The sequence below is a fragment of the Chelonia mydas genome, chromosome 7 (assembly GCF_015237465.2).
Source record: "Chelonia mydas isolate rCheMyd1 chromosome 7, rCheMyd1.pri.v2, whole genome shotgun sequence".
Taxonomy (NCBI): Eukaryota; Metazoa; Chordata; order Testudines; family Cheloniidae; genus Chelonia; species Chelonia mydas.
This window is the reverse complement of record NC_057853.1, coordinates 22,507,396-22,523,119: the sequence shown is the minus strand read 5'-3', so window position 1 is coordinate 22,523,119 and position 15,724 is coordinate 22,507,396. Positions and strand designations below refer to the sequence as shown.

The following is a 15,724-nucleotide window of genomic DNA, read 5'->3' as shown; positions in this document are numbered from 1 at the left end:
CTCTGGTATTAGAGCCCCCATTTCTACCTACGGAGCCCGATTCTCGGCTAGCAGTAATGGAGGACCTGGCTAACTGGTCTGAAAAGCTTCCCACGGGATTTGCTCCTGGGCCAGTTGCTGCTAGGATGCTCTTATTCTGAAGAGGGAGACCGTGGCGCGATGCTTGGCCATTTGTGCCAGGGTGCCACCTGAGACCAGGGAGGCGAGCACTCCACCGTGCGTGGGGATCGCCTCTTCCATGGGGTTTCCCCGGGCTTGCCTAGACATGAGGCTCGTTATTATTAATTTATGATTGACTGAACGCCTCGCTGGAGGAGACACCGGCTGCCCTGGCGTCTGGACCAACGACAGGACTCAGAGCCCTGCTTGGCCCTCGGGGAGATCCTGAGCTGAGCACCTGGGTCGGGGTCCCCGTTTGGACCCTGGGGCCGGGCTGCTGCGGGTCCCGGCCTGGCCACACGTGCAGCGGACAGAGCGACCTGCCCCGAGCCAGGAGCCTCGCCGTGCCCCGCCGGCTCCTGCCGCGGCGGCGGCTCCACCCTCCTCCCGCTGGCGCTGGCCCCGGCCCCCGCGCGCCTGCCCTCCTGGGCCGCTGCCCGCCGGGCTTTGCTCGGCACCGCCGCTGGGCTCCTCTCTCGCTCTCGGATTAACTCGCCGGCGGAACCGCCGCGGATGTGCGAAGGCGGCGGGGCGCCGGCGCGGAGCCCGCCCGCCCGCCGCTCCCGGGACCACGGAGTGCACGGGCAGCTGCGAGCACGCCGCGCCGGCCCGCCCCGGGTAAGGTCCCTCCGCGCCGCTCCCTCGCCCTTCACGTGGCGGCAGCTCGGGGCGCGCCGCGAATCCCGGCTGCCTTGGAAGCCGGGGTGTCTGTTGCATTTGCAACCGGGGCTGCTCGGTGCGTTTGAAACCCAGGGGGATTTTTTTTTTATTATTTTATTTTTTTGCCTTGGCTCTGGTTGGCGTTGGGGCAGATGACAGGTCTCTTGGGTTCTGCCTCTGCCCGGTCTCGCTACTAGAGAGAGGCAGCTGGGGAAGTTGTGTTGTTTTCACTCGAGATGACTTTGCAGCGGGGAGCCGAGGGGAGAGCCCCACTTTCTCTCCCTGCCCCCCCCCCGCCCCATGCCCCTTCACAGCAAGTGACAGGAAGGAAGTAAAGTTTGCAAGCAACCTGCAGCAACAGTAACTTTCTCCACAAGTCTCCCAGTGCCACACAGCTGCCTGTGCTCAAGGTGCCTTTGATGTGTGTGCAGCAGCTTCTGGGAAGTGGACTGCAGCCTTCCCTTCCCCACCACCTCCCCTCCCACCACCACCTCAGCCCACACATGCGATTTGTTTAAGAAAAGTGATGAAATGAACAAGAAGTGATGAATTACAGGCGAGTTTCCCTAAAGAGAGATTGGAACAAGGAGCTCGGGGGAGCGGATCGCAGCCAGCACAGAAGCTTGCAAGGGGAAGAGATCTGTGTTGCCCTTTTTTTGCAACAGAAAGGAATTGATCGGGGGCTGGGGGCGCTGAATGTTTGGCTGGGTGTTAATGTATCTTAGCGGCGTTATGCAAAAGGCTCTATATGCTTGTATTTGACTTGCAATGCCGGCGTCTCTCTGGGATGCAAACCCTTGTACAGGATGAAAACAGGTTTGCTGCGAATCCTCCTATATGTTTTCCTTTTCAGATGTCAGAAAAGAGCATAATAACCACACGGTGCCACCAGGCACCTCATTACTGCGCACCCTTCGCCGTTCTTTGGAGATGTTAAGAGAGATGAATCTTTTATGCAGCTGTCTCCTTGTATCCATAGTGGTGCTTTACAATTTGCACTTGATTGCAGCTCAATATGCTTTTTAAAAGCCGTTTCCCAAAACGATGTAAAATAAACACAGATGGGAGAAGGGGAAAAAAGCAGTAAGGAAGCAGTGTGGTTGGGTTGTTATCTCCCCTCTCTCTCCTAATGTGATCATTTGCTCTAAAAAAAAAAAAAAAAAAAAAAGGAAAAGTGGGTCTTCGGTCTCAGAGGAGTTGCAAGAAGCGGATGAGATTGAGGACCGTTTTGTGGATCTTTGGTGGGGTGGGAGAAACATTTCCATCAGTGTCAGTTGCCTTATTGACTTTCTTGAATGTGTGTACTTAGTAAACCCTTCTGCCAATATCTCTCCTGCTCCTCTTTAAAGTATGTCCTGTTTCTTCCAACACCTTATAGGTCAGTCTTCTAGAATGCCCGAGGAAAATTCCCCAAGACGGAGTCCTCAGAATATCCCTTATCAGGACCTTCCTCATATGGTCAATACAGATGGACAATATCTTTTCTGCAGATATTGGAAACCAGCCACAACTCCAAGGTGAGCACTTTCAAATGATGCATTTGTTTTCAATAAATAAGCCTCCATTAATGTAACTTTATTATTATTTATAGATTATACAGCATCATAGGTGTTTGTGGTGCTTTACAGAACCAATAAAAAGGCATATCCCTGCCCCAGAGCGCTTCCAATGTAAAGATTAGATCCTATAACTCCTCAGTCTCCCAAGCAGGCTTTACTACTTGCATAAATGAGGACTACTTACTTGACTAATGTTTTGCAAGATTTGTACTTACTTTCATTTCATTCTCAGTTGAACAGGGTGACATTTCAGTCGCCTTGGAAATATCATCCATATGATGCATTACAGCAATAGCAGATATTTTTAAACAGATATCCCCAACTTTCAGAGATGTGTGACATACACAGGCTTTCGTTGCCCAGCCTTTGTCATTATTTTTAGTGTTAATAAATCAAACATTAGAGGTCTCATTCAGCTGTAACAGTGGTGCTATAAATCCCAGTGCAATGACAGGTTTTTACACACTATATGTAATTTACTTGTTACTAAATTTAGAGTTGGAAAATTACTTGGATGGATCTTCCACTTTAAATTGGCTGTGGTTTCAAAGCTGAACTCAGTGATGGAACGTGGACAAATAATCAGATAAAGAAATTTAAGTAATCTCTTACTTATTCATAGTCCTTTACTGTAATGGCTTCTGAGTTAGGTTATGTGCTTTTAAAAAGCATGAATTTGGTAGTGTGGTAGAAAATTGCCTGTGCATTTCTCTACTTATTTATGGTCTCACTTCTACCTGCCAGTCACAGTTACAAGACGCTGGCTTCATGTGTATGAATGCTAGCACTAGTTATACACATAGCTACATATGAAAATGCATCTGTTCTCCTATTGTTTGTTTTTTCTGCAGTCAAACAGGACAAGCTCTGTTTATTTTTACATTGCAGGGATAAACATTTGTGGGAAGTGGCTGCCCAAGGAATAGTGGGAAGTTAAACTTTTCTGCCCCAGCTGTCCAAATCCTTTGTCACGTTTCTGTTTCAGGATCAATCAGTGGGTCTTGCTGAGTAGTAGAAATGTGGCTGAGGTTACCTAGCCTTCTGCTTCAGCTCCCATAACCATTACCAAGCCAGACAGGAGTTATGTGGATGACACAAGTACTCCTGAAGTGCACATGTGGGAAAACCCAGTTTGCTGTCCTTGAAGCAACATCCACTGTTATCCTGTCACCGAACAGGTGAACTTTTGGGGCCTGACCCAAAGCCCATTAAAGTCAGTCCCATTCATGTCAACAGTTTTAGGATCAGGCTATAGCACAACTGTCTTAGCTTATAATCACCTGGTCCAGGCAGCAACTCAAGCAGTTATTTCTAACCCCAGTGTGTCTTCCAAAAACCAGGAGGAAACTTTTTGGCATTGGTTTGTATATAGTTCTGGCACCAGCCTCAAGATTTCCTCTACGGAACAAATTCAGTAGCAAAACAAGCTTCTTCTGTGAAACCAGCCTGTCACGTATTATAATGCTAATTAATCATTAACTGCCCACAGTGTTCTTCACTCAGTTGTGGAACTGCATTCTCTTTTCATGTTTAATTTCTTAGAAAATTAGTGGGGAGCAGATGAGTCTTTGATCAAGAAATGAAAGGATGATGAAGTGGAAGTTAAAACTTGGTGTTTAATTCCCCGCACTAGCTCATCTTTTCAGGGCTCTGCACACCAAGCAGTTAATTGAGAGTGAGGTTGCCCTAGTTTTGTGACAACAAAGTAAACAGGATCAGTGCTGCTCATTTACAAGTGGTTCTTAAGTGTGTGTGTGGGGAGTGGGATGTTTATTTTTAGCTTTGCTTTGTGTGTATGAGAGAGTGTGTAAGTAACTGAATAACAATTTAGTACCTAGATCCTACTGTCATGAATGCTCTTGAAATGTTTAGATCAAAAGAACAACAGAAAATACATTTATCTCTCTTCAAAAGTATCCAAGAGTTTTTCTCTTTTATATGCTGAAGCTCAGTCACTTTCATCCAACTTTAAACATTCAATGAAAATGAGATCAGGAGACCACAGGGAAGGTTTACAGGCCCGTTATGAATGCATTCTGTTTCAAATATTGATGAGGGCAACTATTGCAATTATTATTTTAGCTACAATAAATGCAGTGTTATTCAACTGCTGACTTGCTTTGGGAACCTTAATATTAACATGTGCTGCTGTAATGCTCAAACAGGACCTTTCATTGATCAAATCCCAGCTAAGGGCTTTAGATAGCTGCAGGTGTCCAAAGGTTAGCATTGACTTGCGTTCCACTGGTAGAGAATGTATTACCCTTGGCCCCTTCCCAGGGGAAAGAAACAGGAAATTTGCCAAAGATAAAATAAAATTAAATCCACTGGCCTGGGGCCATGCTCTAAATATGGCTAAATACCCCTGAGAACAGGGCCAGGTGACAGCTACTGCTCCTTCCAAAGTGCCCATCTTTTACTCCTAGGAAATAGACATGTTAAGGTGGATAACAGCTGCAGTGGACTAAAGGGCTGCAGCTTTGTGTCAAATGATTTGTCAGGAAAATGGGGCGTTTATAGGATCTCTTGCTTAGTGGATAGAAATATATAAGGCCTGGTCCTGTATGGCACTGAGCATCCACAGATCCCCTTGGCCCATACTTGTGCATAGGGAATCTTTGGTACAAATGAATGTAGGGAACCACAAAGGCCAAGGATATAGAGAGTGAACCCCCATCCCCACTGAAAGATCCTCAGCCAGGATTTCTGGCTGTTGTTTTGTTGAGAAGAAAGATTTAGGGAGTTACCTCATATGAAGCAAAGGCACTCTGGTGCCACAGTGATGGGTATGGGATAGATAGATTAGATAAAAATAGGGCTAGGGAAGGGAGGTGGTGGTCTTTCCCTCTCACTCCTTTAGGGTGGGATGTTATTCCCAATGTGGGAGCCTTGGAGTGGGTGTTTTGTTCTACTCAGCCCTCTCTGCAGACAGCAGGGCAGGTGCATTTGGGTAACACCTGTAAGTTGTTCAACTTGTTGAATCTGTTTTATGTGGAATCCAATGACTGACTCATTCATCATAAAAAGAAAAGGAGGACTTGTGGCACCTTAGAGACTAACCAATTTATTTGAGCATAAGCTTTCGTGAGCTACAGCTCACTTCATCGGATGCATTCCAACGAAAGCTTATGCTCAAATAAATTGGTTAGTCTCTAAGGTGCCACAAGTCCTCCTTTTCTTTTTTGCGAATACAGACTAACATGGCTGCTACTCTGAAATCATTCATCATAGTGATGCAATAGGCATATCTTGTATAGCATGACAATGGTTAACTCTTTTGCATCAGGTGCTAACCAACGCATTGAAAGCTATAACTGCAGAGCACGTTCAGGACAGTTCAGCAGTGTTTGGAGTATCAGCTAGTCATTAATACCAGGACAGATTCACTTCTGCCTACATGCAGGACATCGTGCAACTAAGGGAATCCTACCTTAGGCCTTGTCTACGCTGTGGCTAAATCGGCACTGCTGCGATCATTGCAGTGGGCATCGATTTAGCAGGTCTGGTGAAGACACAGTAAGTCAACGGGAAAGCACTCTCCCGTCGACTTAATTAATCCATCTCAATGAGAGACAGAAGCTGTGTCAATGGGAGAGCGTCTCCCGTAGACATAGCGCAGCATAGACACTGTAATTTACGTAGCTTAAGTAGCGTAACTCAGATTGAGTTACACCACTAGTGTAGACAAAGCCTTAGTTAAAAAGTAGCGCTTACAGTAGAAAAAACCGTAGCATTGTTAAGTCCCCGACTGGCTGTTTGAATAGAAATGAAGGCAAGGAGTTAAGAAACCCATGTTCTGTGCCCAGCATACACAGATGTGTGGGCTTGAGCTAGTCCTATAAGCTGACACTTTCAAAAGCATCCACAGCAGAGGTGGGCAACCGCGGCCACTGGGAGCTGCGGGGGGCTGTCCCTGCGGACAGTCACCGTCAGCAAAATGTCTCGCGGCCCACAACCAGATTACCCTGATGGGCCGCATGCAGCCCGTGGGCTGCAGGTTGCCCACCACTGAGCCACAGGTTTTGGACGCCATCATGTTTGTGTGGACAAACTTGAGACAATTTGGGCTTTCAGAGTGCCTGTAGTTCCCATCGACTTCAAATGGAGGTAAGTGTGCTCAGCACGTCTAAAAAAATCAGCTCCTGTGCTTGTCAGGTCAGGCACCCCAAGCCTGAGACACCCTATGTTAGAGGACACTTTTGAAAATGTGGATCTTGTACTTCTCAATGCCTCAGGCTATGTCTACATTTAAAGGGCTGTAGCTGCACCGCTGTCGTGTTTCAACCTAAACTCTCATTACATGGGAGAGGTTCCTCCGTCACTGTAGGTAATCCAGCTCCCTGAGAGGCAGAAGCTAGGTGGATGGAAGAATTCTTCTGTCGACTTAGTGCTGCCTGCAGCCGGGGTTAGGTCAGCTTAACTATCTAACTCAGGAGTGTGCATTTTTCACACCCCGCAGTGATGTAGCTGGGTCCACTTAACTTTTTAGTGTAGACCTGGCCTCAGCTTCCACATCAGTAGAATGGAAATAATAATCTGTCTAGCTATCTAGTTGCTTATATGGCCCTCATGAAGCTTATCCACCTTTGTGAAGTGCCTTCCAATCTACAGCTGAAAAGAGTTAAATTACTATTAAAAGTAACATTTTAGAAATACAACAAAACTATTTTTGCATTTAATGTTTCTAGAGCCTTTATCCTTTGTAAAATCCCTTTAATTCTTTCCAGTTTAACAGCACCAAAGGACCAACCCAATGTTAAAAATAAATCCCTCTCCCTCTTGGGCCTTGCCCCTGTGGTGTAGAAATCCAAGCAGGTTTTATTTTGAATGGAGCCTTAAATCATTACATATTGCTTGCTGATTTTGGCAGTTCATTACCAGAATTTCTATAGCATGTCCAGAGAAACAGCACAGCTCACAGCAAGGCCAAGTAATACGGTTTAATGAAAGTTTCAGGCACTTACAAAATGAATAAATAAGCAACTAACCAGATGGGGGGGGGGGGAGGAAGAATGTGACAGGATGTATAGACCCCGAGGGTGGATAAAAATCAATTATTTTTTTTTAAATCAGATTTTTTTTTATTTAAATCAGATTTTTTTGATAAAATGCTTTTTGAGGAAAAAACCTATCTAAAGATAGTTTTAATTAAGTTACATTATAGCTCAAAGATATCTCAACATGGAATAGGGATTATAAATTCTAATTCTATAGTATGAGATATATGTAAATTTAAGAAAAGTTTTGTAAATGAGTTCCAATAGTTCATGGATTAGGCACCCAATTTTATGGGGTTCCAGGGACTTCTGTATAGATTATTTAGGTTAATCTTTCTATCTACCCAATGGGACTCAGTGCTCAGTCTAGAAGATACCATCAGAGATGCTTAGTTTTGCAGTTCTCAAACTGTGGATTTGTGTCTCCAGAGATAACATGCTTGTTAACAGCAAAAATGGTTGTGGTTTTTTTTTAAAAAGTTTGTTTTTAACTAAAATAGTTAAATGAAATATTTTTTTAAAAGAACAATTTTAACAAAAAGAAACCTGATTTTAAAAAAACTTGAATGTTTAAATTCAAAAATTCATATGCTTGTTTTGTTAAAATATTCTATGTTTGCTGTTGAAGAAAAAAATCCAGAATACAGAACGTTGTTGTTTTAGTTAAATAAAACCATTTAAATGTCTGTCTGGTGATGTTCTCCTCCTAATACAGGATGGCAAGAAAATCCTCCAAATATTAATGATTAACCTGTTGAATTGGAGATAGTTCACCTCCCAATGACTTCATAAATATCTGCTTCAATTACCTTTGGTCAATGAAATAACCAAACAATAATTGATTTTCTGATGTAGCTGTAAAACTAAGTTTTCAAAATAAATCACTTTAAAAATGTATAGTGTATACCAAATTTCATGGTGCCCTGCGCAGCTGCGTGCTGCTCCAGCCCCTGCTCCGGCTCTTCCCCAGGCCCCGGCCCCTGTTCTTCCCCAGCCCCGCCTCTTCCCACCCCTGCTCTGCCCCAGCCCTGCCCCCACTCCTCTGAGGACTCCAGAAGTGGTCAGGCCTGCACTCACCGATAAGTAGAGCGACCTGGCCCCAGCCTGCTCCGCTCCCCTGGCTCCCAGCCGCGCTGCCGGTGAGTGCTGGGGGGCGGTTCCCCCTTCCCCCCCAGCCTGGGAGCCAGGGGAGCAGAGCAGCCTGGAGCCCCAGGCCTCCGCGGGCGGGAGCTAGTGGGGCTGTGTAGGGCCCCAGGCCTCCCGTGGGGTATGGGGCTGGCCACTTCCTGTGGGAAGTTGAGTGACCTGGCCCAGGCTGTTCCGCTCCCCTGGCTCCCAGGCTGGGGGGGGGAGGGGGGAACCCCGGGGGGCTGTGTAGGGCACCAAAATAGGTAGGGACGGCCCTGGCGGTAAGCTGCAGCTTATTTGGACGATGTAGTCATATGTAGCCCAGACCTCCACCATGTTACTCCAGCACTGCAGATTGCCTGATCACTAATCCGGTTAAGAGCAAATCTGGAAATAAAATAACCAGGTACCTGGGCTGTATGGTGGGAGGCACACACACTTGTGGACAGGGTGCAGGCTTTGACCAACTACTCAATACCCACACCTAAAAAGCAAGTTAGACAATTTTCAGGGTTGGCTGGATACGCCAGATGCTTTGTCCCTAATTTTGCCACCATTGCAGCCCCACATACATCCATGACGAGACAAGAAACCACAGAAAGTGCAGGTGTCAGAAAATTGTGATGCAACCTTTAAAATGTTGAAAGAGACGTTGTGTCATGATCCCGTGCTCTTCAACCCAGACTTCTCGAAGGAAGAATCATGAGAATCATGCATTGGAACCTCTACAGCCGTACCAGTTCCAGGTGCCTCGTCAGCCAGGCAAAGCTCTAGTAATGCCAGTTTCTTTTCTCGGAGCACGGACGCTACAATGCACAAGGAAGTCAAACCCACCCCAGAAGGCAACACACCTGTGTCGTTTTTGGGGGGAGGGTATGTGACAGGGTGCCTCACCATGCTAATGAGGCAGGCGCCAGAAAGGCTGGGGGGTTGCGGGGGCAGTAGTCCTGCCTCTCCAGCCCTGTCAATCACTTACAGTAGGGAGCAGATCTTTAAAAAGGAGGAGACTGCAGTCATCTAGGCTGGGGAGAGATCTCCCTGAGCAGGCAATGGGTGGAGCGACACCTGAAGCCACAGGGGGAGCTCCGATCCAGGAGATTGCCACCCAGAGCCCTACAGGGAATGCCGCAAACTCCCAGGGTACAGTCTGTGACAGGGAGCCGGATTCACCTACCTGGCCAGAAGGGCTCCTAGAAAACTGCTACGCAGACAGTTCTGAAGTCAGAAGGTACTGCTGACCTTTTCCCCTTTGAGGAAGAAGTTATTCTCTGGTGTGTTGGAATATTTATTTTCCTTTTGATTCCCCACTGGAAGGGACATAAGAAGGCCCGCAAAGGGCGGGGTCCCCCTTGCTAAGACTAAAAAGCAGGGCCTCAATATAAGCCACTCAGTGTAGCTAACTAGGCATGGCCAGGGTCTCCCACATCTGGGAGAAAAACCTAAGGGGCCTCATGTACAAACAGATTCCTCATTTTTACAGTGGCAGAGTTTGTTCTTAGAAGTCAGGTAAAAACCAACTAGGCACCTTTGTTTTGTTCTTTGCTTCTTAAAGGAGGTGGTGGCCTGACTGCTAAAGACGTCCAAACTGGTCACTTTTCAAAGAAGCTAATTCCCGCCATTCACTTTGGGGAAGGGTTTTGTTTCTACAGATGGAGTGGGAGAAACTTTACTAAGCTGAAGTATGTGAGGGCCAAATTCATCCCTGGTGTAAGCTGACGGATGTCAATACAGTTGCACCTGAGATGAACTAAGCTCACTTTACTGTACATCAGTGGTTTTCAGCCTGTGGTCTGCGGACCCCTGGGGTTCTACAGACTATAGCAAAGATTTCCAATGAGGTCCACGCCTCCATTTGAAATTTGTATGGGCCCACAAATGAAAAACAGCTGAAAACCAGTCATACATCATATGCAGCACATAGAGGAAGTAACATATTTTTGCTTAAAGATTAACACTGTCAAATCAATACTCAGCGCTTTATGTACTATAAAAAGAAAAGGAGTACTTGTGGCACCTTAGAGACTAGCCAATTTATTTAAGCATAAGCTTTCGTGAGCTACAGCTCATTTCATCGGATGCATTCCAACGAAAGCTTATGCTCAAATAAATTGGTTAGTCTCTAAGGTGCCACAAGTCCTCCTTTTCTTTTTTGCGAATACAGACTAACACGGCTGCTACTCTGAAACCTGTCACTATGTACTATAGTGTGTTGTTGCCTGCATTTCTAAATGCTTCCCTCTTCTATATTGCAATCATTTATGTTTCTCCTTAGTGCTAATGCTTTCTTTGCACCGTGATGAATTATCTTAACTGGAAATGGAACATCCTTTTATGGTTATTTTTTCTTTTTTCATTTCCAAGGGAAAATAACAAACCAGCTTCAAATATGAGGGACCCTTTGACAGCCAGAAGGGCTGCTTCTGTTCTTGCTGTAGATGTTTCCAACAGCCTTCATTAGTAGGATGATTTTTTACCAGTTACCACAAGAATATTCCACATAAACAAATCTGTCTTTGTTTTGCAGTGGAACCCAAGAAAAAAGGCAAACAAGCTGCTTCATGAATAGCAGCTATTATTATCCTGCCTGTGTCTTTGGGACACCTGCACCAGTAGGGTCAGTTTCTGAGCCCAGGTGTGCAACACTCTTGAATGCAAAATGAAAGCAGTGTACCACTGTGGATACCTGTATGAGAGCAGGAGTTGCTTTTAGGAGCGCCCCATAATGAATCCCATAGATATGGGATTCCAAGCTGGCCCTTAGGCAATTGAAATGACAGCAGAATTATCTGAGCTATCCAGGTGCCTCCAGCCTGACACATTCTTGGACTCGTGCTCCCCAGCCATGTGAAGATTGATAGGGGAGGAAGGATGAGAAGGGAAGAGGGATGATTGTGTAGTTGATTTGCAGGACATGGATTCAGGAGACTTGAGTTCTGTTCCTGGTTCTGTCACTGACTTAGGTTAAATCTTTCTCCCCACACTCATGCAAATAGTGCATTTCACATTACAGGGATTACTAGTGTGGGAGTAGGCTTTGACTCTGAGGGTATGTCTACACTGCCAAAAAAAAAAAAAAGGTGTGTTCTTAACTTGGGCTGAACTAGTAGTGAAGACATGGTTACTGGGGTTATCGGCCTGAGTTCAAGCTTAAGCTTATAGCAGCCTGGGGTTGATCTCAAGCTGCATAGCCAAATTGCTGTGTCTTCACTGCTATTTTAGCATGGGTTAGCTAATCCAATTTAAGACTGCATTTTTTTTTTGCCATGTAGAACATAGCCGTAAGCCTTATCTACACGCTAAAGTTGCAGTGCTTTAACTATACCATATGCAAATGGCACAATCCCCCACCCCCACCCCGCCCCCACTGTGGACACAGTTACACCAGTATAAATGTGCTTATACTATTATAGCTTATTCCTGTACAGGAAAGGTAATAAGGCACCTTTATACCAGGATAACTGCATCCACATTCGGGCTTGTACTGATATAACTATATCAGTAAAAAAATCACACACTCCCAAGTGACACAGTTATAATGGTACAAAAACTGCTCTACAGCGGGCCTTACTGTGCGACCACCCAGTCCCTTAGCACCTGATCCTGCACTCCCTTACTGGTGCAGGGCATCCCAGTGAAATCAATGGAACTGTTATTATTATTGTTAGAAGTTGCTGGTATTGCTCACAAAAATAACATTTATTGTATTATGACCCTTCTCGACCAAGTAGTCCCATACGGCACGAGTACTCCCACTGAAACCAAAGAGACTCCTTACTTAATGTAAGTCTGGGGAATCAGGTTTTTAGCTCTTCAAGCAGGGACTTGTCTTCATACATATTTGTACAACAACTAGCATAGTGACTGGGGTCTCTGGACACTACCATAAAAAAGATGATGAAGGACAAAAGCCTCAGAAGCTGAAAAGACAAAACAGTCAACATACAAATAATGCAGTCAAAACAGTGATTGGCTATGTCTTAACACAGTGTTTGATATTGGGGCTAATTGTTGCCAAGAAGGCTAACGGCATTTTGGGCTGTATAAGTAGGAGCAGTGCCAGCAGATTGAGGGACGTGATCGTTCCCCTCTATTCGGCATTGGTGAGGCCTCATCTGGAGTATTGTGTCCAGTTTTGGGCCCCACACTACAAGAAGGATGTGGAAAAATTGGAAGGAGTCCAGCGGAGGGCAACAAAAATGATTAGGGGGCTGGAGCACATGATTTATGAGGAGAGGCTGCGGGAACTGGGATTATTTAGTCTGCAGAAGAGAAGAATGAGGGGGATTTGATAGCTGCTTTCAGCTACCTGAAAGGGGGTTCCAAAGAGGATGGATCTAGACTGTTCTCAGTGGTACCAGACGACAGAACAAGGAGTAATGGTCTCAAGTTGTAGTGGGGAAGGTTTAGGTTGGATATTAGGAAAAACTTTTTCACGAGGAGGGTGGTGAAGCACTAGAATGCGTTACCTAGGGAGGTGGTGGAATCTCCTTCCTTAGAGGTTTTTAAGGTCAGGCTTGACAAAGCCCTGGCTGGGATGATTTAGTTGGGGATTGGTCCTGCTTTGAGCAGGGGGTTGGACTAGATGACCTCCTGAGGTCCCATCCAACTCTGATATTCTATGATTCTATGAAGGTTTTGTAGAAGAAGGGAAAAATATTACTCAGCATTCTCTGAAGGTGTCTTGTTCCTGATGTCCTGGGGACATTCTTGAAGGCTGCCCAGTGATTCAAGGTGTGTACTCTACCTTTCAACTAGGGGCCTGTCTACATTTGCAGCAGTGCAGCTGCACCGCTGTAGCGCTTAGTGAAGATGCTGTCTATGTCAATGGGAGAGCTTCTCCTGTCAGCAAAGTTAATTCACCTCCCCAGAAGGTGGTAGCTATCAAAATGACGGGAGAAGCCCTCCCGTCGAGCTGTCTACACCAGAAGTTAGGTCGGTATAACTGCATTGCTCATGGGGTGTGGAAATTCCTAACCCTGAGCAACACAGTTATACCGACATAAGTTGGTACTGTAGACGAAGCCTAGGAATAAGTTGCCCAGGTAGTGATCAGATAAGGGAAGAAGAACAAGAAGGTCGACAGAATTTTAAGGACTTCAGACACTCATAAGGAATAAATCAATATAGTAATTGAGTACTCTATTATTGTGTATAGATTGTACCAGCCAGATAAATAAAGAGAAGGTACAGTAAACAAACAACACAGTTTACAAGGAAGAAAGAGTAGTATTCTCTTTTCAGGAAACTCACTGACCTGAGCTGAACAAGAGGCTATTGTGTATTATCTCCCTCTTTCCTGTTCAGGCTTGAGGCTACGTGGATGGAAAAGACTGTCCTATCTGAGAATAGAAAGAAGATTTAATTTGCGGTGTCTGTCAGTTTTCTGCAGCTATACAGATGGGTCTTTTTTAACATTTTTACCTTTGTTATTCAATGCCACTACAGTGAGGTTTCAAACTCACCTGTCAAACTCCACAGATCTGTGGTGCCTTAATTTGCTGGGCTGAAGGAGTGAGAAGTGATGAGGAAGCAGTAAGTAATTAAGCTCCTCTAGAGATAACATCTAGCTGACTTAGTAGTGAAGCTGTCCTTTTTTTTAATCTGACACGAAAGCTATTTTATAATATTTGGAATATTAAAACACTGTATTATTATGAGCTTCCTTTATAATCTCATTTCATTAAAGGGATATTCCGTAGGTCAACATTTAAACTATCCTTCAGGCTGACTATAAGGGATTTTAGCAAGGGACACCATAAACTTAAAAATACCTTCTATTGTAAACAAGTACATTTCCCTTTTTACGTTACTAACACCACTGTAGGTTATCAAAACAGAAAGACGTATAAAAATACATTTTGCCATTCGCTGTGGCCCAGTGGACAAGGCATTGGACTGGAACTCAGATGACCTAGAGTGAAATCCTGGTGCCATTGAAGCCAACAGCAACACTCCCATTGACTTTAGTGGGGCCAGGATTTCATCTCTAGATTTTATTTCCAGCTCTGCCACTGCTCTGCTGTGTGACCATGGGCAAGGCATTTCACTTCTTGTACTTCAGTTTATCCAGCTTTGAAATGGGAATAACAGACTTGCCTCTTTTGTAAAGCACTGAGAGTTCTGTGGATGAAAAGCACCATATGGGAGCTAGCTGTTATTATTTATGTTAGTTGTTTACTGGTTGCATTCTCCCAGACAGGGCAATGGAAATCAATGAAGAGTTTCACTTTTGTTTATCTCCAGTTTCATCTTCAGGTTCTTGCTGCAGTGGTTAGGGAATGTTTATTTGTTTAAAAACTGCAGTTTCTGCTTTTACTGCTTCCCACCTTTTGGAGTTTGCATCACCACTTTGGGATACAAACTCGTTGTTACATCAGGAAGGAGAGTCATAGCACAAAGAGTAGTGATGTCCTATAAAAACAGCATCACATTGAAATGCAACATTAAGACTTCATAACATCTTGCCAGCCCCAAATCATTTTCAGACAGAGAAAAGTGTGCTCCTTGCCAGGCATGGCTTGGACAGTTCGACACCATTGGAGGCGGAAATGGCAATCCTTTGGCTCTTCCAAACCCGGAGTGAGGCACACTCCCCTGTGCTATCCCACATATTAACTATGACATCTTGGTTTGCTGGTAGTCCAAAAGGAATGCTGAGTAGAGTCCAGCAGCCATTGAGTTAACGATCGTAGTATTTTGATTGTTTGCTTCTGACATTGTTACAGTTTTTAAAATGTGCCAAGATGGGCAGTATTTCTCAGTTGCTAATGAAAGAATGCACAGAAGACACAGCATTCCCTCAGCAGAATAACAGCTTGCCATTCCAATAAGTGTTGTTATTTCTGCTTTGCTGTAGCTGTGCATGTATGTTTTGGTTCAGTGATTGCCAGATACTGTAAATGAGTATTGATTTCCCTTTCTATTTAAAGCCATACTGCAGTAAATGCATCCAACGTGCCTTTAGCTTTGCTTGCATGTGCCCTAAGTAATTGCAACTCAGGGGTTGTCTGCACTGGGCTGTTTCTCCATCATTGCTATCACTAGCTTTAGTTGTACCAGTGGAGCTCTAATGTGGACAGTGCACCATTCAGCTGCTGGTGTTTTACTCACTGTGGCTAACCCAATCTACAAAACCAGTGCTTAAAATGCCAGTGGAAACTGGCTCCTTGTTTATTTAGTGTTTCTACCATTGTGACCACAGGTAAAGCTGAAGTGGTGTTA

The 15,724-nt window shown here is 45.0% G+C and overlaps 1 protein-coding gene across 6 annotated transcripts in view; it reads left to right on the top strand.

Annotated features, from left to right (window-relative positions):
* The first annotated feature begins 561 nt into the window (after positions 1-561).
* The window catches only part of MGLL (monoglyceride lipase), an 82,930-nt gene continuing 67,767 nt past the window's right edge, over positions 562-15,724 (top strand). Inside the window, exons 1-2 of one of the 6 annotated variants that reach the window (XM_043550830.1) lie at positions 562-777; positions 2,198-2,336. In XM_043550830.1, the coding sequence (XP_043406765.1) occupies positions 673-777; positions 2,198-2,336 (244 nt within the window). In that variant the 5' untranslated portion in view covers positions 562-672. Of the gene's footprint in view, positions 1,636-1,708; positions 2,089-2,197; positions 2,337-15,724 lie in introns of those variants that run through there. The other 5 variants (XM_037904064.2, XM_037904068.2, XM_007059975.4 and 2 more) reach the window with 5 other exon arrangements.